Consider the following 25,714-nt stretch of genomic DNA (forward strand, 5'->3'; position numbering starts at 1 on the left):
ACCCTCCCCTATTTCTAGACTTTCAGTATGCTGTCCCTGCTAGGAAGTCTGCCCTGATTACAGCTAAGCCGCTATCTCCCCACCTATACAACATCAGCAAGAATCTTAGTGGGGTTTCAGTTTGCAGAACAGTTTGGGAAATGAAGGAGTGAGTCATCCTCTCCGACCTCCAGCTGTTTTCATATTGGGGACTTAATGTTGTCTTTGAGCCTCTGGGATCTTCCCTAGCTTGAAACCAGCTTCATCATTGCCTAGCCTGTACCCCAGATGGCTCCTGGAATGGGCCTCCCTGAACCTTAGGCCCTCAATGACAATGCACTCCTTAATTCTCTGAAGAACTGCTTCTCTTAGCTTCTCGCCTGATGCTCACCTGTGATGTCAGCCTCCTACCAAGGTCAAACCACTTTCAGCAGATATTAGACTTGGGAGAGAATACCTGCAGCCTCAAAAAGATCATTGGCCATGAGTTTCCTAAACCAAACATTATGCCTAGATCCTTCTAGAATCAAGCTGTTCAGCTTTTTCTCAGCTTCTCCCAGGAGCCAGTCCCCCACTCCAGTCACCCCGCATTGTTTATAGCACCATGCAGCTGTATCCAACCATACTTGCTTATAAGTCTTAAATGGGTTTTAGCCAAACCCTTTGTCATTCAAGGCCCTTCACTGGCTAGCCCCAATTTTCCTTTCCTGTTCTCGTCTCCCAGCCCTCCCCTCCATGCACTTTCCACACTTTTACTCCAGTCCAGTCATATCTAACTTCCCAGTCTTCTCTGAGCACACTTTGTACCTCATGCCTCCATGCTTTTTCTCAGGCTCTTTCCTCTCCTCCAAATGTCTCCTCCTATTGTTGTTCTGCTTCTCTTTTGAAAGTCTGCTCATTTTGCAATTTTTCTCTCCCTTCTTCTACTAGAGAATTTATCAACTTGACAGTGAGATGTATAATTGTCTTTTCTACCAGGGGTAGAGGCTAGGTTTTAAACAGCTCTGAATTCTCCAGCACTAGCACAGTGCTCCTTTAACTAAATTGTTTCTCTGTGCATTTACACCAAATCTTCCTTTGGACTGGAAGGCCCTGAAGGGAGTTCCTCTTTCTTCATGCCCACCCCCCAACTCCAGCTGGGACAAGGCTTTACACACAATCCCTACCACTGGGTATAAGACAGATCCTAAGACTTCCCCTTAACTCGGGAAGCAGGATTAAATTAGTTGGAAAACAGTGATTTTTTTTCTTTCATTCAAAATATTGTAACTATTCAAACAACAAAGTCTAAACAGAGGAAGCTTTCCCCACGTTGAGACTCCAGATTACACAGCTTCAAGGCACCAACGCACACTCTTCCTCTGAACAGCTTCCTCTGTTGCTAAAGAAGCTAAAAAATTTTGCAGGGTTATACGGGCTGTGGACTAGGACGCATGAGCTCTAGCTGATTCTGATACTAACTTGTTTAGTAACATGTGGATAGCCTTTCTGTGCTTCAATTCCCTCACCTCTAAAATGGGAGGGAATAGCACCTACTCTACCAGGACATTGAACCCAAATGGGATAATAAAGGAGAAGAGCCACAGGAAAGGCACAGGAGCTTAAGACAGGAGGCAGGAGGCATCAGGATGGTCCATGCATAGTAGCGGGCAGGTCTGTGCAATTAGAGGGCAGGTGAGGGCCAGGAGTTCCCATAGTCAGCTTAGTAGTGGGAATTGGGAGCCCAGCAAGCTAGGAAACAAGGAGAAGCAGCACAGAAGTTTGCTGAGGTGGTAGGTAAAAAAGGAACAAGCTCAAACATTTTTCCCACTTGTGAAACAAGTCAGTGGCTCCTTTAACAATGCAAGTGCTGCTGTTACTGAGCTCATGCATTTGCCCGTCTTTTTTTGCCCAACGTTCTTTCTCGGGCTGCTTTTGTGGGGTAGTGGAAAGAAAGATTGCCTGGCTTGTTTACTAAGCTATATGACCTTGAATAAAAGTTACTTAACCCTCAAGTCTCAGTTATCTGGTCTGTAATTTGGGGACAAGAGCACTTACCTTGAAGTCAGTGTGAGAATTAACTGAGATGAGCCACGTAAACTGTCTAGCACAGCTCCTGGCAGTTCCTTGCTCTGAACAGTGCAGGCTGCAGCGCAGCTCTGGCCTAGGTATAAGTTACCAATATTGTGGGTAGGTTAGGCAGGGCTGGTGAGGTATCATTACTGAAACTTTATAGCCAAGATTCCAAGACAGTCACAATTTCAAAGACTCTCCTGTTTTCCCTTAAGTCAATAAGCACCTGCCAATTTTTGATTGGGAAAAGATGATCACCATGGAAGGCACCTTGGCGGCTGCCTGCTTCTCCATCAGCCCTGAGAGTCTGGGCTCCAGGCCCAGGGCTTCTCAGCCAGATACCCAGATATGCAGGCGAGAGGCAGTGGGTAGGAGGAAGGTGATCAGGGATAGCTCAGGGTACCTGGTAGATGGGAGACCTAGGTTCTACCTCCCACTTTCTCAGTCTACCTGGCCACGGCTGCGCAATTCCACTCTAAAAGGAAAGAGCAAGTTAAATACTTGGAGCTCAGTGTTTCTCTGCATTGGCTGCGCATTAGAACCACCTGGGAGATTTGAAACTCTTCATGCCTGGACTGAAAATCAGTATTTTTTTCTTTTTTTAAGTTCAGTATTTTTTTCTTTTTTTAAGTTCTCTGGGTAAATTCCAATATACACCAAAAGCTGAGAACCACTAGTCTAGATCAGGGTTTTTCAAACTGTATTAGTTTAGAATATAGTTTCTCAGGCTCTAGAATTGGCACTACTACAGGAACTTACTGATTCTAAAACACACTCTTTTAAAAACACACATATATTAACCTCTTTGAAATCAGAATGATCTTCCATTCAGTGCCATCTAAAGTTTGATGAAATATAGAAACGAGCAACCCAGGTAATTCTTATTATTTGGCCAGTTTGAGGAAAACACAGTTCTCTAGTACTCCCTAGGGCAGAGCTTTCCAATCTTTAGTATCCTTAGAGTCACCTGTGATCTGTTAAAATGCAAGTTCCGAATCAGAAGGTCTGTGTTAAGGCCTAAGATTCTGCACTTATAAGAAGCTCCCAGGTGATCTGTGCTGGGCCTTTCACCACATTTTCGGTAGCAACATTCTAAAGTATGTCCCTCTGAGGAGCTTCCACAGCAACTCATTTAAGTAAACTGAAATAATTGGCATAGACAAGTATGACCAATGGAGAGAGTCTTTGATATGTCTGTGAGGCAGTTTGTAGGCTGCACACTCATTTCTCCCTGGGAAGGGGCAGCTGCGACGAGAGCCAGAGGAAGGGCTGCCCTGACCTTTGAGGAGCCAGAGGCTAGAGTCTAATTTCCCAAGGAAGCACTGTTATGTGAGGCAGCACAAACCCTCTACACTGAATACCAGCAAAGTTCACTTGCCAAGTGAAGTTAGGTCCCAGGTGGCTTTAGTGGGTAAGCAGCCCCGTTCTCTCTACCACATACCCTTTTTCCTTCTTTCCCTCACTCATCAAAACTTCATTGAGGATCCACTAATAAACCACAAGGTCTGAAGGATTCAAAGATGAATCAGATTTGGTACCTGACCTTCGGGGGGGAGGAATTCAGTCTGGAGGAAACCCATCTGTAAAACAGACAATAATGAAGTGATTAAGTGCTAATAACAGGAGTATGTATAAAGAGATGAGCCAACATAAAGGAACAACACTAATAGCTTCCTGGTGCAGCAGCCACTGGAGGAGCTGGAGGAAACATTTCTAATCTTTCCAAAAAGGGGTAAACCCCAAAGATTCCTTGCCAGGACCGGCCTGCTATGATGGAAGAGTGTGCGTTGGTGCCTTGAAGCTGTGTAATCTGGAGTCTCAACGTGGGGAAAGCTTCCTCTGTTTGTGTCTCTAATCTCTAGCTCTAAGATGCAAGTGAATCTAAGAAGGAAGAGACTTTTAGGGGATCAGTCCCTCAAAAGGATGGGGCAACCATTATCTTATTCCAGAGAGTTCCAGCATCTGCATCCTATCCTCCTGTGTCAGAATCCAGCACATCATTTCCCTAGGTCTTTGCCCTTTATCATATTGAGCTCTTAATTGGCTCAACCCATCACATTGCTAGATATAAAGGCTACAATCCCTAGACTAAGTAGGTCTCTGGCTGGGGTACGTAGCCTCAGGCAAGACAGGCAGGGTACGAGAATATAGAGCCCACTCCCTCACCCAGCTCCCTACAGACTGGCTTTTTAGGAGGACTAAGAAACTGATATGTGATCCCAATTTACTTTTTCCTTATCTTCCATCTCTCAGATAGGAAACCCTAGAGGACAAGCTTAAGGGCCAGAGGAAGCCACCAAGGAGGAGACGGCAGAAAGATGGGGAGTGGAGCCAGTGCTGAGGACAAAGAACTGGCCAAGAGGTCCAAAGAGCTAGAAAAGAAGCTGCAGGAGGATGCTGACAAGGAAGCCAAGACCGTCAAGCTGCTATTGCTGGGTGAGCGAGATGGGAAGATGGGCCAGAGAAGGAGAAGGTACTGCTCCTTCCTGCTTATCCTGGATGGTAGGTGGGTTCTAGCCCACTGTGTGGGGAGGAGGGATGGAAGGTTATTTTTCCTCTCCCCATCCAGTCTCAGGCTAGGGGATCAGGAGCTCTAGGGCTGAGCACAGCCACCCCAATGAGATGCAGAATGCCAAAGTTACTCTGGAACTGTTCTGCTCTTCCTTGAACCAGGAATAGTGTGTGAGGGCCAGGACGCACCCACCCATCTCCAAATTTAACCAAACCTAACACCTAACAACTTAGCAAATATCATGAACTCTGGGCTTGCAGACACTTACTGAATCTACAAACAGAAACTCTGAGTCAAGGACTCAGAAAAGGACAGTGGACTCAGAAGTCCTACCATATAATCAGTGTCATGTAGTGCCAAGGATAGGCCTAATGGTTCTTACCAAGTATATGGTTCCTTCTCCTTGCTTTCAGTAAAAAAATTTGTAAAAATATTAGAAGTGGGGAGCCCTGAGTGGGGATGAATGGAGTCTTTAGAGAAGTCCTTTCCTGGCTTTCTATTCAGCAGCTGCCTCTAAAGCCCCTGCCAGATGGGAGGCTCATCAGCTTGATGAGCTCCTAAGCAGATCAGGTTTGTGCTGAAAAAAGAAAAGCACCTCAGTCGGTCAGAAATTGATCATGGCTGTAAACAGAGCCAAAACAATAGAGTTTGGGACACCTGGCTTAGGAAAGAAACCCAATGGTAGTACAGAGGTAGGCAAGCTGGAGCAGGTAGGATCTTTATAGCAGAAGACTGGCTGGCTGGGCTGGGTTTCCAAACCCATGAGGAGCCTGGGAACTAGAGCCCCAAACTAAGGCACCTCCTTTCCCTCAGCCGATCTGTGGCATGGCCCTAAGGACACACTAAAGAGCACATCTCTGTAAGCAGACTCCAAGGAGCCCAGGAGGCTACAGAGGGGAAAGAGATGGCAAGGCCCCTGAGAGATCTTTTAAGCCTAAGCAGCTTTCTTCTACATTCAGGGTAAGAAGCTTAGAGGGACCAAGCACAGGATAAGTGGAGGGGGGGGGTTGGTTTAAGGCATCAGGGGTAGTATAGAGTGGGGGAGAGAGCTGAAGGGTATGCGGGTCTTTGATAGAGGGAGAGTGGGGTGTGAATGAGGATCTAAGAACATTTTAGCCAATAATGGAAACAGTAAGATAACGAAAAAATAGTATTTCAGTGAGGTGATCCAGCTTTCTCCAATCCCACCCCAAGATCACTCTCCTGAGTAAAAACAGGCAGAGTAGAAATGTGTTAAAGGAGTTCCCCTGAATCTATCAGTGGTTCTCAACGAGATCTTGTACATCTCCACCCCCACCCCAAGACACTTGGAAACGTCGGGAACATTTTTGGTCGTCACAGCTAGAAGACTGGAGTGCTATTGGCCTCTGCCAGGAGTGCTGCTAAACACCCTACAATGCACAGGACAGCCCTCCACAGAAAAAACCATCCAGCCCAAAGTGTCAATACTGCAGAGGTTGAGAAACTCTCCTCTAATTCCAGATCAAATGGCCTGAGCTCAAAGCTGGCAGAAATTGGGGCAGTAATCATCCCTATGTGTTCTCCCCTAACAAGGCTCCCAAGCGAGCAGTGGCTTAGACTTCTCACGGGCCATCTCCTGGAGGGTTGGGGAGAGCCGGTGGAAATCTGAAGCATAAGCATTTCTCCCTGCAGGTGCTGGGGAGTCAGGAAAGAGCACTATCGTCAAACAGATGAAGTGAGTAGGAACAAAGCCCCAAAGGACTGAGGTAGGGTGAAGACGTCAGTAGAGCCAGTGGAAGCATGGAGGATAAAGGGCTCTTTATCTGGGTTCCTAAGGAACCCAGATGTAAAGGATATAAAGGATCTTATTCCCAATGTCCCTCATCTGCATGCCCCGTGTCCCTCACTCTCCACTTCCGTACAGCAGTAAGAATAGAGAGATTGGGTTTTTATGACCCTTTAAATACTCCCAGAGTCCCAATCCCTTAGGTCTGGTTACTCAGGTCCAACGAAGGGCTGGGTGTCTCCTCCTTGCAGGATCATTCATCAGGATGGCTATTCACCAGAAGAATGCCTGGAGTACAAGGCCATCATCTATGGGAATGTGCTACAGTCCATCCTGGCTATCATCCGGGCCATGCCCACGCTGGGCATTGACTTTGCTGAAGCAAGCTGTGTGGTACGTGGTTAACGCTATGTGGTTAAGGGTGGGAGGAAAGGCTAATGAGGAGAACAGGCCAGTGGCCAACGAGCTATGAGGAAACATGGGTCAGAAAAAAGTTTATGTAACTAAAATCCCATTTGCTGAGCTTTAAATCTTTTTACTTCAGTCCTAGCAAAGCATGCAATTCCTACCTTTATAATAAATGTTCATTAAAAAAAAAAATCTGCTCTCAGCTTCCTCTGCCTTTTGGTCTTATTTTACCATTTAAATTGTTCCCCTCAGGTTCTTTGCCCTGGCTGTGGAACTTTCATAGGCCAAATTCCTAGTTCCAGTTATTGTCCTTTTCCTAGATTTCAATCATTGAAAAAACAAAGGTGATAGGTTCCTGTCTATCATCTTGTCCATTTCATGATCAATCTGGTCTTTAAACTTCCAATCTCCCTGCAGCAGAGCACCCACATTTTGTGGCAGGACACTCACTTTTGGACTAAGGATGGAAGATGGAAACACCACAGAGGAAGCCCCTGGGACCTCTGTTATCCACTAGATATCCCAGGACTGGATATATTGCCACCCTCTGCATCTCAGAAGCACCCTCAAAAATTAATCAGTGTTTATTTTAGAATCTTTGCTGGACACCATCTCCACCTTAGGCTTTGGTTGCAATGCAAAATGCTTTCCTTTCAGCAGAATTCCCAAAAGCCTCCTGGAAAGCCATTACTCCCGTGTAATTCTCATCCTGGTTTCTGCCTTACAGGATGATGGGCGACAGCTCAACAACCTGGCTGACTCCATTGAGGAGGGCACTATGCCTCCCGAGCTGGTGGAGGTCATCAAGAAGTTGTGGAAGGATAGTGGGGTGCAAGCCTGCTTTGACAGAGCTGCAGAGTACCAGCTCAATGACTCGGCATCCTAGTAAGACTCTGACTGGGGAGGGGGTGGGATGAGGCGGCGGCAACCTTCTAGGAGAAATCACAGCCAGCTGAAAATTTTAGGCACTGACAGCTGGAGACCCAAGGACTGAATTCAGGCTGCATGCCTGTCTTATTAGGCTTGAGCAGTGTTTTACTATGCTTTGAATTTAATGCCTTTACATTGGGACATTTGCGACAGTTCCCACCACTCTGTATTGCTTTACACTGGTTCACTGCAGCCTACAAAGCTGAAGACTCAAAATTCAAAACAGAGGTGCTCTGTTTAACAGCCCTCAGCCCCTGCCTTCTTAATTCAAACACGTAGCCTCTCCTTTCAGAATCATGAACACTAATACAGCCCTGCGGTTCTGCCACGCATTCTCCTAGGAGGCATGATTCATCATGGCCCTCTCAGGGCTGAAATTTCTAGCTGGCAACACAGGCTGTACTTAAGTCACTAGCCTAAAATGAAAATCTCCTTCACCCACAGCATCTTATGTCAAGGTGCCAGGGCACAGGACACAAACTGCCAGGGCAAACCAAAGAAAGTTGGTCAGGGGTTAGAGAGTACCAGCTATGCAAAGTTGGTCCCCAAAAGATAAGGTACGCAGAGTTTATCAATCCTACCTCAAACAGCATGATATCATAGATGGGCATGAGCTTCCGAGGCAAACAGACCTGGGTTTAGCCCCTGTTTTATCACCTTTTCTTATAATAAAGTTATCATTTACTATCCCTGGAGTACTCACTCGCTCAGGCCTAGGCACTGCTCAGTGCATTAGGTACACCTTTTCATTTAATCTGCACAATATGCCCTTATGGTAGAAAGTATTTTTTATTAGTCCTATTTATAGATGGAAAACCTGAGGTTCAGAGAAGAAAATTAACTTGCCCAAAGTCATATAGATAAATGGCAGAGGCTGGATTGAAATCCAGGTCTATTTGTCCACAAAGTTGAATGTTTTTTACAATATAGCACAATGCCTCTTGTCCTGGACAAGTTATTTAACTCTTCTGGATTTTTCCTTCATCTGTAAAATGGGATATGAAACTTGAAGGTTTATGAGGTTAAATGAGAATTTAAATGTGAAAATGTCTGGCATATACTTAATTTGCCCTCCCTCTTTCTCTCAGTCCTCTCACTTCACATCTGTTTTTTTTTTTTTTTTTTTACTTTTTAATGCTAACTATCAAACAAATACAAAAGCAGAATAATACAATCAATCACCTGGCTTCAACTGTTACCAACCGAAGGCCACTCTTGTTTCATTTTATCTCCATTTCCCACTGGAATATTTTGAAGTGAACTCCAGATATATAATTTCATCCTAAAAATTTCACTATGTTAGCTCTAAAAAATAAAAGATTCTTTAAAAAAAAAAAAGAATCACAACATAATCATCACATCTAAATATTTAATAATTCCTTAATGTCATCAAATATCCAAGTCAGTGTTCATTCAATTTTCCCCAATTATCTCGAATGTTTTCCCTTCGACTTGATTCAGGATATAAACAAGGTCCATGCATTGCACTGGTTCACATCTCATATATTTCTAAAATCTCTTTTAATCTACTCCTGCTTCTTGATGGAATTTTGGCACCCATTTAAACCACCAAGTCTCATTCAAGGGTCTAGAAAACCTTGTAGTCAGGTGAAACACAAGGAAAAGTTATCTGACTTGACTTAAATGGGACAGAACCTCTGCCCCAAATGGGCTTGTCCCTCAGCCCATCCCACACTTCCTTTTGTAAGGACACAAGAGGGTTTGAAGGAAAGACTCCTATATTTAACAATATGAATTCTAGGCTGGTTCTATCACTAAGTTAGCTATATGCCTTTGGGGAAAACCCTTCACCTTTCTTGACTTTGGCTGTGGAAAATTTAATATTATCAATGCCAATCACTTTTTTCCAGCTACCTGAATCAATTAGACCGAATTACAGCCCCTGACTACCTCCCTAATGAGCAAGATGTGCTACGATCCAGAGTCAAAACCACAGGCATCATTGAGACCAAGTTTTCTGTCAAAGACTTGAACTTCAGGTGAGTACACGGTTCCCTGGGAGCATGTCAGATACCCAAAAAGGGACATAGGTATGCTTCTTGGCTTTCACAAAAGCCCAGTCTGACTTCCTCCTACTTCTCCCCCTTTCCTTTCCACTTCCCATCTTACCGCTAACTGGCCCCAAAGTTGCCACCTCTGTGGGGTAAACACCAAGTGCATGTGGGTCACACAGTAGGTATACGTTTGAAAACAGGTGTTTCTTCTCTCAGGATGTTTGATGTGGGAGGGCAGAGATCAGAGAGAAAGAAGTGGATCCACTGCTTTGAGGGAGTCACCTGCATCATTTTCTGTGCAGCCCTCAGTGCCTATGATATGGTGCTGGTGGAAGATGACGAAGTGGTGAGTGACCTTTGCACCAAGCAGCTTTGATAGATAATTCCCCTGTGACCTTTCCTCTAAACTTTGTGTCACTCCATTACCCCAACTTGGGTGATTTCAGCTAACACTAATAGTCTAGCAGTCTTCTAGCAGACCAATGTCTCAAGCAAATAATTCTAAGAAAACCTCTTCTTCTGCAGGTTCTAGGTTAGCACTTTAGAACTCCAGATTTACTGAGAGCTTGGTCTCCAATTAGACATCCAAGTATTACTTGGGACATCAAAAATCTCATAAGAGAAACTGAGTATTAAAGGGATAAGTGATCATTAACTTCGCAAGGCAAAGGAGTTACTTAGTAGTCTCCCAGGCTGCCTATGGAAGTAAAGGATAGGAGATGAAAATGATAGAGCAGAAAGAACAACATACGATGTGTATCTTTATGCAACATGATAGAGGGGTTGCATACTAACCTCACTTGGAAGCCTAAATATATACTCAGTGTCAACAGGACTACAGAGAGACTAGCAAACCAGTTTTCTCACATGCCACTTAAATTGGCAGCTGGAGAACTACCTGAAGGTGGTTCTCTTGAGCCTGTGGAGTTTTACAAGACAGGAGCTCTGCAGGAACAGTGTCAGCCCATCCAGGTACCTTCCAAGTTTAAGACAGGGCATGTCAAAGGCATGGAAAATGCCAATTTTACAAATGCATCTGCTCTATAAACGGAGGCCCACAGTTTACTGATAGAAGACAAAGCTTCTATCCTTCTATTCCCTGCTCCAGTTCTTCTCCCTTCTCCTTAGTAGTTCAGGTTCACATTAGAGCACTCTGAATATCTTCTAGCCAAAATGTCTTAGAGGGTCATGCATTTTCCAAGATCTCTTCCATCTTTAACCTTGAAGTCTAGAAGGCCTTAAAGGGTTTTTATAGGAGTATTAGCAATGAGAAAAGGCTACTAATTAGTTTTATAAGGTGAAAAGACTGAGCCCAAGTCAGCTAATAGCACACTTCAAGACCCTAAAGGTCTACTCCCTAACAATACGCTGGTTTGGGGCACTGGGTAACCTCTGGACTCTGCAGATTACAGCACTACTTCTCACTCATTGAAAGTGGCAATCAGAGAAGGAAATAAGGCAGAAGTGCTTGTGCTGTGGCACTGGGAAATTCTTTAGCCCTTACCATTTGGCACAAGGGCCAAATAATCCCTATTATGTTCCTGCCTGAACTGAGATCTTGGACTGTATAACAGAAGCCTATCAAAATCATCCTGGAGATGTATGTGGACATGTTAACTTGGGCCCAGTTTCAACCCTGAATCAGCAGCCCTTAAGGATATCAAAATCCTAAGCTGTGCCCTGGTTGCCAAAGATCTGCATAACATTTACTGTACACCTATACACCACCTACTATCATGGACACTATGCATACATGATCTCATCTAACCTTCATAATAATCCTGATAGGGAAACTGAGACTCAGAAAAGCTCAGGACTTTCCCCCAAATCATACAGTTGTGATATAAAGAGGATTAGAAGGAAGTCAGATCTCTTTGGCTCTACTCTACCACACTAAAAAAGAGATAAGCTGTTCCCCATCTTTCCTTTTACATTTGGAACACTGGTTTCTTCAAGGGGAGCAAGAACAGGAAGTAGGCAGATATCCCATAAGCCCAACCTGATATCTCTGATGGTGTTTCCTCTTAATAGAATCGTATGCATGAGTCACTGCACCTGTTCAACAGTATATGCAACCACAAGTTCTTTGCGGCTACTTCCATTGTCCTCTTTCTCAACAAGAAGGACCTCTTTGAGGAAAAAATCAAGAAAGTCCATCTCAGCATTTGTTTTCCAGAGTATGATGGTAAGTGCCAGGGGCTGGAGACAATTCTTTCATAGTAATGACAGGTGGCTGCCTCATTTCCTATACCAAGGAGACATAAAGGAACTTGTCTATAAGGAGTAGTAAGTGAAACTCCTCTGCTTTGCCAAGTTGATGATCCCTTATCCCTTTAATATTCAGTTCCTCTTATGAGCTTTATAATGTCCAAGTGATATTTGGATGTCTAACCCGAGAAAGTTGAGCATTCAGTTAGAGGTTTAAATTCCGATGTCTCCAGAATAGAGCAGACATTAGATTCAGGAGACCCACAGACTGCTCAGATGATAACTGCCAGAAACCAAGGGTGGAGACATAGAGACACCTCTCTCCTCAATTTCTTTGCTCAACTCAAGTGGGAAACACTGGAGTGCAATAAAGGAGAGGGCCCTCCCTCTAAAAATAGGCCCCCAACTGCAGCTGTCTAATACAACATTTCGAGGATCAAGTGAGTCACTTAAAAAGTGAGCAACTAAGAAGGGTTAATTTATCCCACTTCTTCACTATTTTTCTGGAAAACCAGGGAACAACTCTTACGAGGATGCAGGGAATTATATCAAGAGTCAATTCCTTGACCTCAACATGAGAAAAGATGTCAAAGAAATCTACAGTCACATGACCTGTGCCACAGACACCCAGAATGTCAAATTTGTATTTGATGCAGTTACAGATATTATTATCAAAGAAAACCTCAAGGACTGTGGACTCTTCTAATTCTCACCATTCCTCAAGTATACGTTCTATAAACAGGTTCAGAATCTGGGTAATTTCAAGCAGAAAATTTTAGGTCAATATACCATGACAAGAATACATCCATTCTCCCTTGGAGATGGAGTAGGTATGATTGCAATTGTGTCTCATACATTCTTTTAAAAGTGGGATAGCTAGTACAGTTTAAAGAATGCAAGGCCAGGAGTCAGAAGACCCAGGTTCCAGTACTGGTTCTGCAACTTACTACAAAAATGTAAATATTTCATTTCTGTGAGCCTTGAGTTCCTCATCTATAAAATGAAGATAACTTCTCTATACTACTTCACAGGGTTATTCTAATGATCACAAACATAACTGAAGGAGGGGAAGGCACATAAAAGCTGTGTGGTGAGTGACAGAAAGAAATCCTATATAAAAGCTCCCATGTATGAAATTCAACACCAGGTTTTTAGATGAATTATCCCAAACAAAAAGGCAAACCTTCCCTGCAGTCTGCAAAAAAACTAATTAAAAACAGAACCTCACTAAACCTACCACCCCTTTTTACTAACAGACCTTTATGTGCCTTAGCTCAGAGACCTGAATCACCAGATAGAAGATGGGAGTTTCTTAGTTTCTAAGGTACACATCCAGAAAGGCTTTTTTTTTTTTTTTTTTGGTCGCTCACACTGTTTGCAGGATCTTAGTTCTCCGACCAGGGATTGAACCCCGGCCCTCGGCAGTGAAAGCTCAGAGTCTTAACCACTGGACCTCCAGGGGATTCCCAAAAATGATTTTTATTAAGCACAGATTATCCCTCTGCTCCCAAACTGCCAAAAAAACTGTGTTCCCTATATCTCTGTAAGTATAGGGATACTTATCCCTGTAAGTAACTTTATCAGCTATACAAGACACGTTCTGAATAAACTTGGAGGACAGAACACACTCCCACTTGGAGTATTAATGATTTTATTGCTGCCACTTCTCTATCACAGAATTTAGAATAAGTGAGCAATCCTAAAATCCTTGTTTCAACCACTACATGTTTCAGGAGAACAAAAAAGCCAGCTGATTTTGCTTTAGGCATCGAAAATCTTCGCAGCTGGGTCCATGAGATGCCTGGCTGAAAACAACATCTCCCCAAACAGGCCAACAATTAAATTATTCCCTGAACTCCTTTGGGGGGAAACAAAGCTTGTATTTATCTTGACAGGAGGTGGTGAAGTCAAGTATAGATTTAGCATTTACAACTACTAGTGAGGAAAGCTCTGGGCATCCAAGATTTAGTATATAAAAGAAAGAGTCAATTAAAATGAGTATCTGCTCCTTGCCAAAAATACACATTCACACTTAGGCTACTACTAGCAATATTGATACTAGAGAGCCATATGAGCTTGAAATACACTGAAGAATACATTTGCAGCTGTTAAAATTGGATTCATTTAATAGTCTTTCTGATTCCTTGAAGAGAAACCAACTTGGGAGAATTACCAGAAAAATAAGGAAAACTACTCTGCCCACTGCCGATTAAAAAACTTAAGCCGAAGAAAAAAATCTGGGTAAGACTTCTTGCATCCAAGCACTGTTCAGGGACTATACTAAAGGGCACGCTCCAAAGATTAACCTCTTTGCTTTAACTCAACATATAGGGGCTCTGAGTTTTTGTTTTTTTTGGTATCATAGATCCCTCTGGCAGTCTGATGAAACCTATGGACCTCTTCTCAGAGTATTTAAAAATGCATAAAATAAAACTCAAGAGAATTACAAAGGAAACCAACATATTGAACCCAGTTTTATCTCTGGAGTTCTGAAGACCCAGGTTAAGAATCTTTGCTATAGCTATGATCTTATCTATTCAGGGCCCAGATGTAACTTTTCCCATTTATTCTACCTTCAAGTAGGGTAGCCCCACCTACCCCCAAATCATGCCAGATTATTTGCTTCTTTTATTCACTTTTCCTTGATCTTTGACTCTAGGCAGGAATTGGCTATGGGCCAAACTGTAAAAGCCCAACCCAGGCTCCTCGGTTATTAATGTTCATATAGAACCTGCCCTACAGTACTAGCATGAAAACAAAGCCAGTGGGACAGGTCTTCTGGTAGAACAATCTCTAGCAGAATAAAACACGGCTGCATTTTAGTTTTCTTTTGCTCTGGTAGACATCCCAACTTTTAACTGGTTTATAAACAAATTCACACAAGCCACCCTATATGCACTTTGCAAAAAGGTTACCTTTGAGGCTGGATGGGGAAGTAGCAGTACTTAAAAGCAACACTTCTACAGCTGCTTTACTGAAGTTAGGATCTGGTTATTCATCTTACAATATTTTCAAGCTAAAACTCTTCTGGTGAGTCTACACAGAATAAAAACAGTGGGCCTTGGTCATCCGTTCTCTTGTTCCTTAGAACAAAGTCAAAACAATTTCCTAAAGCTCTTAGCCAACACTGGGATGTTCTCTGAGTAAAGGTAAGAGGACTTCAAATGTTCTGGATAAGCTTCCGAAAAAAGGCATTAATCCTTACCGCAGCTTCACTGTTTGTCAGGCCCAGAGATGGTTCCCAAACCTCATACTATTAGAGACAACTCCACTGGTACTTCTCCTACCCAACCGGCTTATTTTTATCTCATGGGCATTTTGATTGTGTGGATGAAAAGTTCTCTTTGCATAAAACAGCTGTTAGAAAGCTTAAAACCAAAATTATGCCATATACTCACTCTGCTGTCTATATCTGTCTTCTTTTGTTTCATTTTAAATTTACACTATATTGTTGAATTTTATATCATCAGAAATTGTTTTTTCATAACAAGATAGGTCAGAAACTAATACTCAACCCTATTTTCACATACTGCAATCTTAATTCTTAGAACGATAAAGCTAGAAGAAACTTAAAATATTCCAGGTTCACTAGCAATTTACAGATAAGTAACTGAGGCCAAGGGAGGTGGAGAGTCTTCATCAAGATCACACTGCTAGGAAGTAGCAGAACTAGAACTCCAAAACAGGTCTTCTGAATCCAAAGCCAGTGGTCTTTCTATATGCACCGTAATACCAACAGCCCACCATACACTATAACATCAAAGTCAATCTTTTCATTCTCCTAAGCTCCTTCTTTTCCCAAACAAATCCTTGGTCATTTTTAAATTATGCCATCTCTAAATCATAGATATTTAACAAAATCATCTCCACACTAAATACAAACTGGTCTCAAAATAGAATGTGAAATTAGCATAAAACAGTAAAAGTATAAATAGCTTTGTTTAAGGTATAATTTTCTGTTCTTAGAGGGCAGAGACTGTAACACACTTCCCTTGCATTGCATGATTAGACACTGATGAAAGTAAGCCAAATGTAAATTAAGTTCCATTTCATATAAATCTGATTACAGTTGCTTTTTTTTCTTATAAAAATATGATTGACTCAAAAGGACACATACAGTATAATTCCACTTATATGAAGTACCTAAAGTAGTCAAATTTATAAAGACAGAAAGTAGAATGGAAATGGGGAATTATTATTTAATAGGTATGGTTTCAGTTTGGGAAGATGAGAAAAGTTCTGGAGATGAATGGTGGTGATGTATAATGATGTGAATGTACTTAGTACTACTGAACTATACACTTAAAAATAATTAAAATGGCAAATTTTATGTTATGTATATTTTAACACAATAAAAAAATGGAAAAAATATAATTGGAAATGTGCTTTTATGTTTCTGTCAATTAAAGGAGGAATAAAAGCAGCACAAAAATTCAGTCTAAAAATTCAGTATAACTATAAAAGACATATCTACTTGTAACAGTTCTTACTCTGATAAAAAAAACCACGTACCCCAAATAGTCCAAATCTGGGTGGCCCCATCCCCAAGGTGAAAAATAACAGCATTCAAAAACCACTCTATACTTGGAGATGTGCCGTAGACCAAAGTGTGCCGGCCATGCTGGGTGGAGAAGGTGGTGAAGGGTGAAGAGCTCTTACCTCCCACTTCCCTCTCTACCCGGCACAGCCCCCGGAGCACAGATTCCAGCAGGACTTCAGTGTTGGGCCAGGGACTGCAAGTGTGCCAGAGCCTCTGGTGATCCTGCTAGGTAAACGCGTGAAGACATCTCTGTGAGGTCAAACAGATATACTGCAGACTGCAGGAACTTTTCTTTCCTTTGGTCATGGAAAAGTAAGCACCAGTTTGAATAGAAAATAAAGAACTGGATTTAAATGCAAAACAAAGACCTTTTCACCCTGCTTCGCAAAATATAGGGTAATTTGTAGTTGAACTTGACTTCAAGTTTTCGAAATGAATATGGGAAAAGTGATGCTGAGAAAAGACAACCAGCTACAATGAATACATTTGTTGGTATTGTCTTAGGTTACCTTTTTTGCAGTGGAGTACAATCTTGAGTATCACAAAAAGTATGTACAAAACACTTTTAAATGTGTTATTTCCATTTGATCAGAACCATAGACTATCACAGCTAGAAGAAATAATTTAGTCTGTCTTTAGATGAGGGATATAAGACTGAAAGACTTCATAGCTAGCTGGAAGCAGGGAAAAGACCAGAACCCAGCACATCAAGCAACTCTCCAACTTCATAAGAGGCTGCGGACCTTCATCTTACATAAGCAAGAAAAAACAGGTAATTTCTTATGATTTGTTATGTCTACTGGGATTTTCTCTTACATATAAACAAGCCTCTCGGTAAAAATGTTTGGATAACCCAAAGGAATATGGCTGGGGGGTGGGGGTGGAGGGTAAGAAGACAGGATAAACCAGGTTGTACAGAACTTAATATGCCAGCTGTCAAAGATCTCACAGCTCAGTGAACACTAACACACTGAGATGGTGTACCTCAGAAGTATGTTTACTAATATTTGATTATTTCTACTACCATGTTGATTCCCACTAGATTTCAGGAAGGGAGAACATATACCACTGGGCATACAAAGATTTTATATTATATTTGACTCCTCAATCATTCCCCTTACCTACCCCTTCCCAAACCCTCTCAAGAAGACTTTCATTCTATAGCTAGCTTTGCTCTTTTATCTACCAACTGTAAATGAATATTCATGTTATTACACATAGTTACCTTTGTCATAGGATTTTATCTTTACTTTGGTATATCTTTCAATTTTCACTGAATAAATAAATGGAGTGAAATAAAAGTTTGGAAACCCCAAGTTTCTTGTTTTGCCTTAATTTTCTATAAAAACGAAATACTCTGTCTAAAATGTAGGAATGTTCTTTGACCAAACAGTCCTCATACTAATTTTCTGGGTGAAAGGCACTTTAAGTCATGTAGGTGCTTTATACTTAATGGCAAGTAAAAAATAACTTAGTCATTCACTAGTGATTTTGATGTTGTCTACTATTTGGGTTGATCTTTAATATAAGGTCTATTCAGTTGTCCCCAAATATTGGCCCAGGTTAGCTGCATCAGAACCACCTGAGGAATTTATTTTAAAAATACGTATTCCCAGGACTTGGCTCAGACATTTTAATTGAGTAGAGTTTAGCCAGAGAATCTGTATGTTAATCTTGCACCTCAGGTATCTACTGCTGCATAATATTCCATATTATCTCTTATTCCTGAGAGACTTGAGTAAAGCCAGGTGTAGGCCTGACATAGTATCAGAAAATAACCATCCTGCCCTGATTTGTTCTGAAATACGCTTTCCTCAGCAGAAGTAACTCATAAAAGGTTATGAGAAAACTGGGGGTGGGAATGGGGATTTAAAACCTAAACAAAGGAACAAGGATCTTGACCATCCTGGAAATTAGTTCTCCAGTACGCCTCACTTAAATCTTTTACTTTCTAATAGTTCATAGTAAGAGCAACTTTCAGTTCCAGGCCTCTAAGCAGCCTGGTTTTCTCTTGTGTTTGGTGGCCATAAAGTTATACGGAGAGCTGTGGCTGGTCCAGGTCAGATCTCTGATTTGTACTTTGAAGTCTAAACTGGAACACAAAAATTACCTGGCAGTACTTGGAAACTGAGATAATTTTGTTTTTAAAGTCAGTGTCACATAAGAAAGATTTCACAGGTAATATCAGTGAGTAGAGGGCTATTGTTTTTTGAACATCTAGAAGGGGAAAAAATCAAGACAGGTTTTTAATTGGATAAGAGACTAACTTTCCCTTATATGTAACTGCCAATACAGCAAGGAGCTCTGCAACAGGAAACTCCAGAACTATGCTAAGCAAATGGATAAATATAAAAAGTAACTAGTCAGGTTAGGCAAGCAATGCCGAAAGAAAGCCACAGCTACAAATCAGAGAACAGTGGCCAGGATATAAGAATAACAGGTGGGCAAATAAATTAGAAGAACCAGCAGTTATTCCTAAATACTCCATAATGTGCATATAATAAAACACAAATATAATACATAAGAGAATAAAACATAAACGAGGGAAGAAAACAGCTTTTAAAAATTTGGTCCATCTATTCTTAGAATGTAGCACCTTGTGAAAAATAACAACCCATCAGTATGATACACTGAACTAGAGGTTTAGAATTCAAACTGTCCACGGTGAAAAAGACATTTCAAGATCCACTTATGAATAACTGTAAAAATTCTTGGAATTTTCATGCCAGGAGGTGAAACCTATTGCAAGGCTGAAATTATAAGGTTAGGGAAGACTGGCCATTAAGGAGCAGAATACTTCCTCTCTACATAGAGCCTAATGGATGGCAATTCTACAGCCCAGAGTTTTAATCAGGTGGGGAACATGTGACTGTCAACAAAATAAAGGTACTGTTACAATCCTTCCTGCTAGTGCCTGTTTACTGTTCGTTATTTGTTAAAATTTAATTTTCTTAGATGTGCTGATTTCTTAAGTGGTCCAAAGACTGGGCACCTAAATTCTGAAACATGATCCATCACAAATCTCCAGTATTCTCCACCAAAAAGACACAGGCAATTTTTCACTTCTTTGATTACAAACATCAATCCTTTTTCTCCAGGCTAATAGATATGAGGTTTCATTCCCACATTCTGGCTCTGCTGTAAGAAAAGACCTTTTAATTCAAAATATTGATACAATAGTGATTTGTAAGGCTGATGATCAGAATCACCTTCTTAAAATTACAGAATGCCAGCCCACCAGCCAAGAGTCAATCTCCGAGATGGTTCCAGGTGATTTTGACTTAAGGCATATTTGAAAACCACTGACTGAAACTGTGTCCCTGTGTCCTTAAGGAATGTGCATTTTGATAAATTATTTGGCATGGGGGGGGGTAGGAGGTGATCCTCATGTAAACGCAGGACAAATGTAAATGGTATAGAGGCAAAATTGTGGAGAACTACTGTTTTTCATTGACAGAAGGGCTAAAAAATTAACATATCAGACAGACGTATTCAAATGAAAATACAAAATGCATTTCAAAGTATTAATTTTTTTGGATTATCCCTTATTTTGTGTTATCAACGCATTCCCATTAGCCCAGACTATAGAAAGACTACAGTTAAACCAACATTCTACCAGTTCTCATTTCCAGATGATCCTATATCACACAATACAATAAGGAAAAGATATATTCAAAATGAACAAGAACTATCCCTATTTACATTGTGGGCACAAGTCAATCACCAATTGAAGCTGATAATTTTCTTTCTTTTAGATCCAGTTTTGCCAATCCTAAAAAAAAAAAAACTGTTAGATAATACGGTTATATCATCTGTATAGTTGTATTTTTCCCACGAAAGAAAAAAAAAAAAAACTACCAATAAAGGCACTGAAGTGCTGTGGCTTGCTTTCTGAACCAGCTTTGATGACCACCAACCATTTTTTTTTTAAAACTAGTGAAAGGTCACATCAAAAGATGAAATAGAATCCAATCGAAAAAGATCGGACCCCAAAAGGCACTACTCAAACTACTGATTTGGAATGCTCAAAATGCATTCTCTTCATTTGCCTTCCCCTAATGGACCATTCAGTATTTAATGACATTTGCTGTACATTGTACAAAAGGACCTGCAGGCTGAGGTAAATAGAGCTCTCCACACAACCAAAATGTAAATCTGGAAAATGAGTTTTGACTGCATATCACTAACACAGATATGACATAACACGCTCAGTCAGGCCAAGATTCAACAGTACTATTACACCAAAAGACTAACACCTTCAGGGAACCCTTCTACCTAACCCATTCTCAGACAAAGGCCTAAGCACACAGCAGGGGCAAAAAGCAACAGAAGAAAATACTTCCAGAAAGGACTAGTTACAAACAGGAACAAACCTGGACTCTTTACTCACCATTTTAATACTGCTGCCAACTATAACAGATTAAAATCTGTACACACAACAAAGTGGAAAAAAAGTCCCCAAATCAATAGTTTCAGCAAAAGAAGGTACTGACTAAGGATTACTACAATGAACATTGCTACAATAAAAACAATGGCAAACAGGGATTTGGCACCATGTTTACAAAGTAAAGGCATGCACTGTTAATACACTTTAGATGTTTCCCAACAGAAAAAGCCAATGGAAGATGGAAAACAAGGGGCATCTTTTACAGAACTCCCTATGACTGAGACAGACAAGCAAGAATTGAAGTGGTCAATTTAGCAGATGTGTAGCAGCAAAGTCACACTGGTTCTGTTTGGAATTTAGCAATTTGCATTTCTAACTGGCAGCTGCCCTGGGTGCGTCTGTATCCAAGAAGCTGACTTTATCATACTACATCAGCATTTATCTAGTAATTTGGTAATCAGCATAAACCAGGTTAACCTTCAACCATAAGCTTTAAAAAAAGAGCTGGAATCTTACTACAGAATTCTTCAATGTAATTACCATTTAGAAACCATAATGGTACTTTGAACAGGAATAGTAACATAAATTTCATCCAAAAAAGCTATAATTAGAGCCCCAATAATTGTAAAGAATTAAGCAATTATGGAAATACTATATTCTGACCATACCAAGAGTTAAAAACAAAGAGTTCCTACTAAAAGGAAAATTTTCAAGATGATCTGGTCACATCATGTGCATAGTTAAGACTGTTTGTGTTTTAATAAAGATTCTTTTACAAAGAAATAAAATTTAGTGAAGTTATTCTTCCCTTGATAAAAAAAAATAAACAACAAAAAACAACTTAAAAAATGAACTACTGGTGGTTTGTCAAGAAGGAAAAAAAAAAGCGTAAGCTACATATTGAAGTTCTGGAATGCAGCACCTCAACTTGACATCTGCCCTAAACATTTGAGATTGTGAAATCCAAGTGATGTCTTCATGATCAAATCATACTTTACAGTTGTTCCAATTCCAATGTCTGACTTTAGCATCTCATGTCAATTAAGAGTTCCCTAATACAGAAGATTGTGCTAAAGAGTACTAAGATTCTGCATGCCGCTGCCATTCCCTGGTCCCGTTCATGCTTGCAGCTGCCCAATGAGACAGCAAAAGAAGTCTGGTCTCAACACTCCACACTGTAATAACTAGGAAAGAAGAACATTTGTAATTAGAAAAAGTTTACAAAGTCAAGAGACATCAGTACAGCACTATAATTAAACTGTTCAAAGTTTTACCTTCTATTTAACATCCACACTCTTCAATAAAGTCCACATTCCTTTAAGTTGTTTTTAATGATGACATCTGTAACAGCATCAAAAACAAACTGCACATTCTTGGTGTCTGTGGCACAGGTGAAGTGGGTGTAGATCTCCTTGGTATCTTTTCTTCTGTTCAGATCTTCAAACTGGCACTGAATGTAAGCAGCTGCTTCTTCATATGTATTGGAACCTGAGGCAGACACCCAATATTCTCAGTTCAAATTAAAACAGCTGCTTGGACTCAACTAAGTCAGGCCATCACAATTTAGAGAGGAAATATAACACAACTGAAATAAACAGATTTCTATTTTTCTATAATCATTACATGTTTCTTGAGTGCAGAATCTCATTATAAGTAAAATAAAATTATCACAAAGATCCAGGAAAACAAAACTTTAAGTTTCTTTCCCTTTTATTTAGACTTTTTAGCTAAAAAATCTAGAAAGAATAAAAGGAAACTAGGGAGGTAGGAAGATGCATTTCTAGAAGAACATAACTGTTTAAAAGGTCAGAGAGCTTGTGCTCCTTGGAGTGGTGCTGAAATAAACAATTCAAAAGGGGAAGTCATGCTTCTTTTCAAAATCATTGCAATTTTAACGGAGCTTAGCCTCAGAGCCTTAGGGAAATAGTTTAAATAACCAAAGGTAAACCAGTAGATGCAAAAGCGAAAGGGGCCTGAACTGTATATGTTTAAATGGTGAATTTTATGGTATGTGAATTATACCCTAATAAATCTGTTATTTCTTCAAAGAGGGGGACCCGAAAGTTAAACCCTATTTCAACAACATTGGTAATTAACACTCTTAATCGCCTGCTTCCTACACAATCTTGTCTACTTGTGACTCTTTAGAACAGCCTTAGAAACTGTCTGCAGAGCCAGGGAAACTCAACAAAGACAGCATACACAGTTATTCCTGTGAACTAGGGGCTATTTTCAGTGACATTAAGCACGACAAAAATATATCAACAAATAAGTATATAAAGATGACTAAATAACAAAGAAAAGCTTAAAGAAATGACTATTATGTAAACAGACTGTTTAAAGAACAGAAGGAAGATAGCTTGGTAGGTGCTTGAAATAGATTTACTGAGATGTGCAGAACCTCTGTAAATTAAAGGAGACAGATGTTTGAAACACGTAACATCAGATTTTTGTCTGGTAGGAACAGATATTGATACTTGGGAAATCAGGACTGTGAGAATCCTTAAGAATGAAGTCAATGGAAGATAGGCTTGGAAGTTCACCCTACCCCCCGCCACCCAAAAATGGACATGATATTGAGGACTCTTTGCTATGTGTTAAGATTCCCAGCTGAAACATTAATGTCAATCCTTTACTTGTCTTAAGGAAGATTGTTCTCCCATTCTAAAACTTGGATACTTTCCATCAACTTACCCAACTCTCACCTCCCTCCTCCCTCTGAACAGATGACGACATTTCCAAATTCCCTAAGAAAACAGAGGCCACGGGGCTTTAAACTACATCTCAACTTTTTAGCCCACCACCTCACTTAAAAAGTTATCTATATCTGCACTTATTTGTATCTTTGGTCTTAGAGATGTCTTCCTTTTGATTCAAAATTCAAGTGCTCTATCTATACTTTTTTTTTTTTAAGTTGAAGTGAAATTCACATAACATGCAATAAGTTTACAATACAGTGGCATTTAGTGCAGTCACATGCTATACAATCACCACCTCTCTCTAGTTTCAAACTTTTCCACCACCCCAGAAAAACACCCCATTCCCATTAAGTAATCATTCCTCATTCCCCTTGTGCCAATTTCCTAATAACCAACAACCAAACTGCTTTGTCTCTATGGATTTGCCTATTTGGGATACATCATATAAAAGGAATCACACAAACGTAACCTATTCTGTTTGACTTCTTCCATTTAGTATAAAGTTTATAGGGTTCATCAAAGTTGTGGCATTATCAGTACTTTGTTCCTTTTTATAGCTAAATAATACTCCATTGTACAGATATACCAATTTGTTTATCCATTCATCCTACCTAGACTTTTGCTTCCTTCTTTTCCCACCTGCTTACACATCTTGCTCCATCAATTACATCCACTTTTTGTAACTTCTCTTTTGCTGTAGGATCTTACCTCTAAGCTCATAAACATTTAAAGATCTCTCCTTCCCCTGTAATCTAAGCTGCTCAAGAGGAGGCTACACCTGTCTTCATTTCTTCACTTCCCACTCAGTAACTCACTGATCCTGGCTCTGCTCTCATCATTCCACTGATAATGCTCTCCATAACAGTCAATGATCTCCTGACTGCTAACTCCAGAGGCCATTTTTTTCAAAATGTATTTACGTACCTGCATATGACATTGTTGACCACTCCTCACTATTTAAACTCTCCTCTTAGTTTTTGATACTTTGGCTTTCCAGATTCTTCTCTTTGTAACCTATACAAACCTTTCTTTTTCTCCTGCCAATAGAGCCTGGTATTCACTCTCATTCTATTCTCTCCTCATTCTATATCATCACTCTAGGTCATCTCATCCATTTCCATGTTGTATTTACACATGATCCCAAATCAGTATCTGTTACTAACCTGTAACCTCTCCCCAGGCTCAAGGCCACATATATAACTATCTGTTAGATATCTGCATCAGGATGTTCCATAGATACTTCAAAACCAACATTCCTAAATATGAATTCAGATCACAGTACTGACACCCAATTAATACAGAACTCTGAGAGTACCTTTGACTTGTCCCACTTCCTTACCCTAGCTACACCCTTTCACCTTACTATATAAAGCATTTACATGTCTGCTCAGCTAACAAGAGGTCCCCTTTCCTAGAAATACTCAATTCTGATCTAAAGGTCATAGTGATACAGCTCTGGCACTCATGTTTGTGTCCCTAACCTCATCTGATTGAACTAAGGGTTTCTGCCTGACTTAACCCTGGCCAGAATCTCTCTCTTTTAGGAATTTGAACCTTGGGCCAAACAATCCCAGTCTAGCCTGGTCTTTTAAATGGAGGAGATATAGAAACTGTGGCAGGGCCATCTTTTATCACATAAACTGAGCAGCAGAGAAAGTTGGTAAGGAAAGAGAGAAGAATAGAGAGACACAGAGAACAGAGAACAGAGATGGGGAAAGAAGTGCTCCCAGGGTTCTTGACAGTGCTTGCAGGGTTCCTAATTCTAACTGCATTCTTGAGAACTGTCTGCATTCTTGTCCTTGACTTCTATGATATATCCCTGTATCTTCATCAAAAGTTTCTATTTGCATCCTAAGAGAGTCCTCACTAATTCAACTCCCCTACTATCTATCTTTATTGACATCTATCACATTATCTTTCTAAATCAGTTTCTACTACATCATGTACCCCAATGAATATCCTTCAATAGCTCCCCACTGTCTCAGCATGGGATACAATGCCCTCCACGAGCATCCTTGCCCACTTCTTCAACCACTCTTCCCCACCACTTTAAGTTCCATCAATACCAAATTCCTCCTAGGTTTCAGAACAAATCATGTCATTTTTAACTCCATATTTTCATATATGCTGTTTCCTCTTCCTAAAATGTTTTTATTCCCCCGTCTGCCTGATGATTTACAGTTCATCCTCTTACTATCTTACTCCAAGTGTCATTTCCTCTAGAAAAAGACTACACT

The 25,714-nt window shown here is 40.7% G+C and overlaps 2 protein-coding genes across 2 annotated transcripts in view; one reads left to right on the plus strand and one right to left on the minus strand.

Moving 5' to 3' along the window:
• The first annotated feature begins 4,346 nt into the window (after positions 1 to 4,346).
• On the plus strand, positions 4,347 to 12,557 carry GNAT2 (G protein subunit alpha transducin 2). The gene is made up of 8 exons (XM_004320102.4): positions 4,347 to 4,467; positions 6,197 to 6,239; positions 6,542 to 6,683; positions 7,426 to 7,583; positions 9,500 to 9,628; positions 9,860 to 9,989; positions 11,675 to 11,828; positions 12,367 to 12,557. The coding sequence occupies exons 1-8, from the start codon at positions 4,350 to 4,352 to the stop codon at positions 12,555 to 12,557; spliced, it is 1,065 nt and encodes a 354-aa protein (XP_004320150.1). The 5' UTR covers positions 4,347 to 4,349.
• Positions 12,558 to 20,767: 8,210 nt separating this feature from the next.
• The window catches only part of GNAI3 (G protein subunit alpha i3), a 39,166-nt gene continuing 34,219 nt past the window's right edge, over positions 20,768 to 25,714 (minus strand). Inside the window, exons 8-9 of the mRNA XM_033862362.2 lie at positions 22,053 to 22,266; positions 20,768 to 21,962 (exon numbers count right to left, since the gene is read on the minus strand). Coding sequence (XP_033718253.1) covers positions 22,076 to 22,266 — 191 coding nt within the window. The 3' untranslated portion in view covers positions 20,768 to 21,962; positions 22,053 to 22,075. The remainder of the gene's footprint in view (positions 21,963 to 22,052; positions 22,267 to 25,714) is intronic.

Source organism: Tursiops truncatus, chromosome 1 (assembly GCF_011762595.2).
Source record: "Tursiops truncatus isolate mTurTru1 chromosome 1, mTurTru1.mat.Y, whole genome shotgun sequence".
Taxonomy (NCBI): domain Eukaryota; kingdom Metazoa; phylum Chordata; class Mammalia; order Artiodactyla; family Delphinidae; genus Tursiops; species Tursiops truncatus.

Bases quoted from the DNA above. Each gene is read 5' to 3' on its own strand.
- GNAT2 (XM_004320102.4), top strand. From the start codon at position 4,350: ATGGGGAGTGGAGCCAGTGCTGAGGACAAAGAACTGGCCAAGAGGTCC. The intron at 6,684-7,425 runs GTACGTGGTTAA...TCTGCCTTACAG, and splicing joins TTGCTGAAGCAAGCTGTGTG to GATGATGGGCGACAGCTCAA. The intron at 9,990-11,674 runs GTGAGTGACCTT...TCCTCTTAATAG, and splicing joins TGGTGGAAGATGACGAAGTG to AATCGTATGCATGAGTCACT.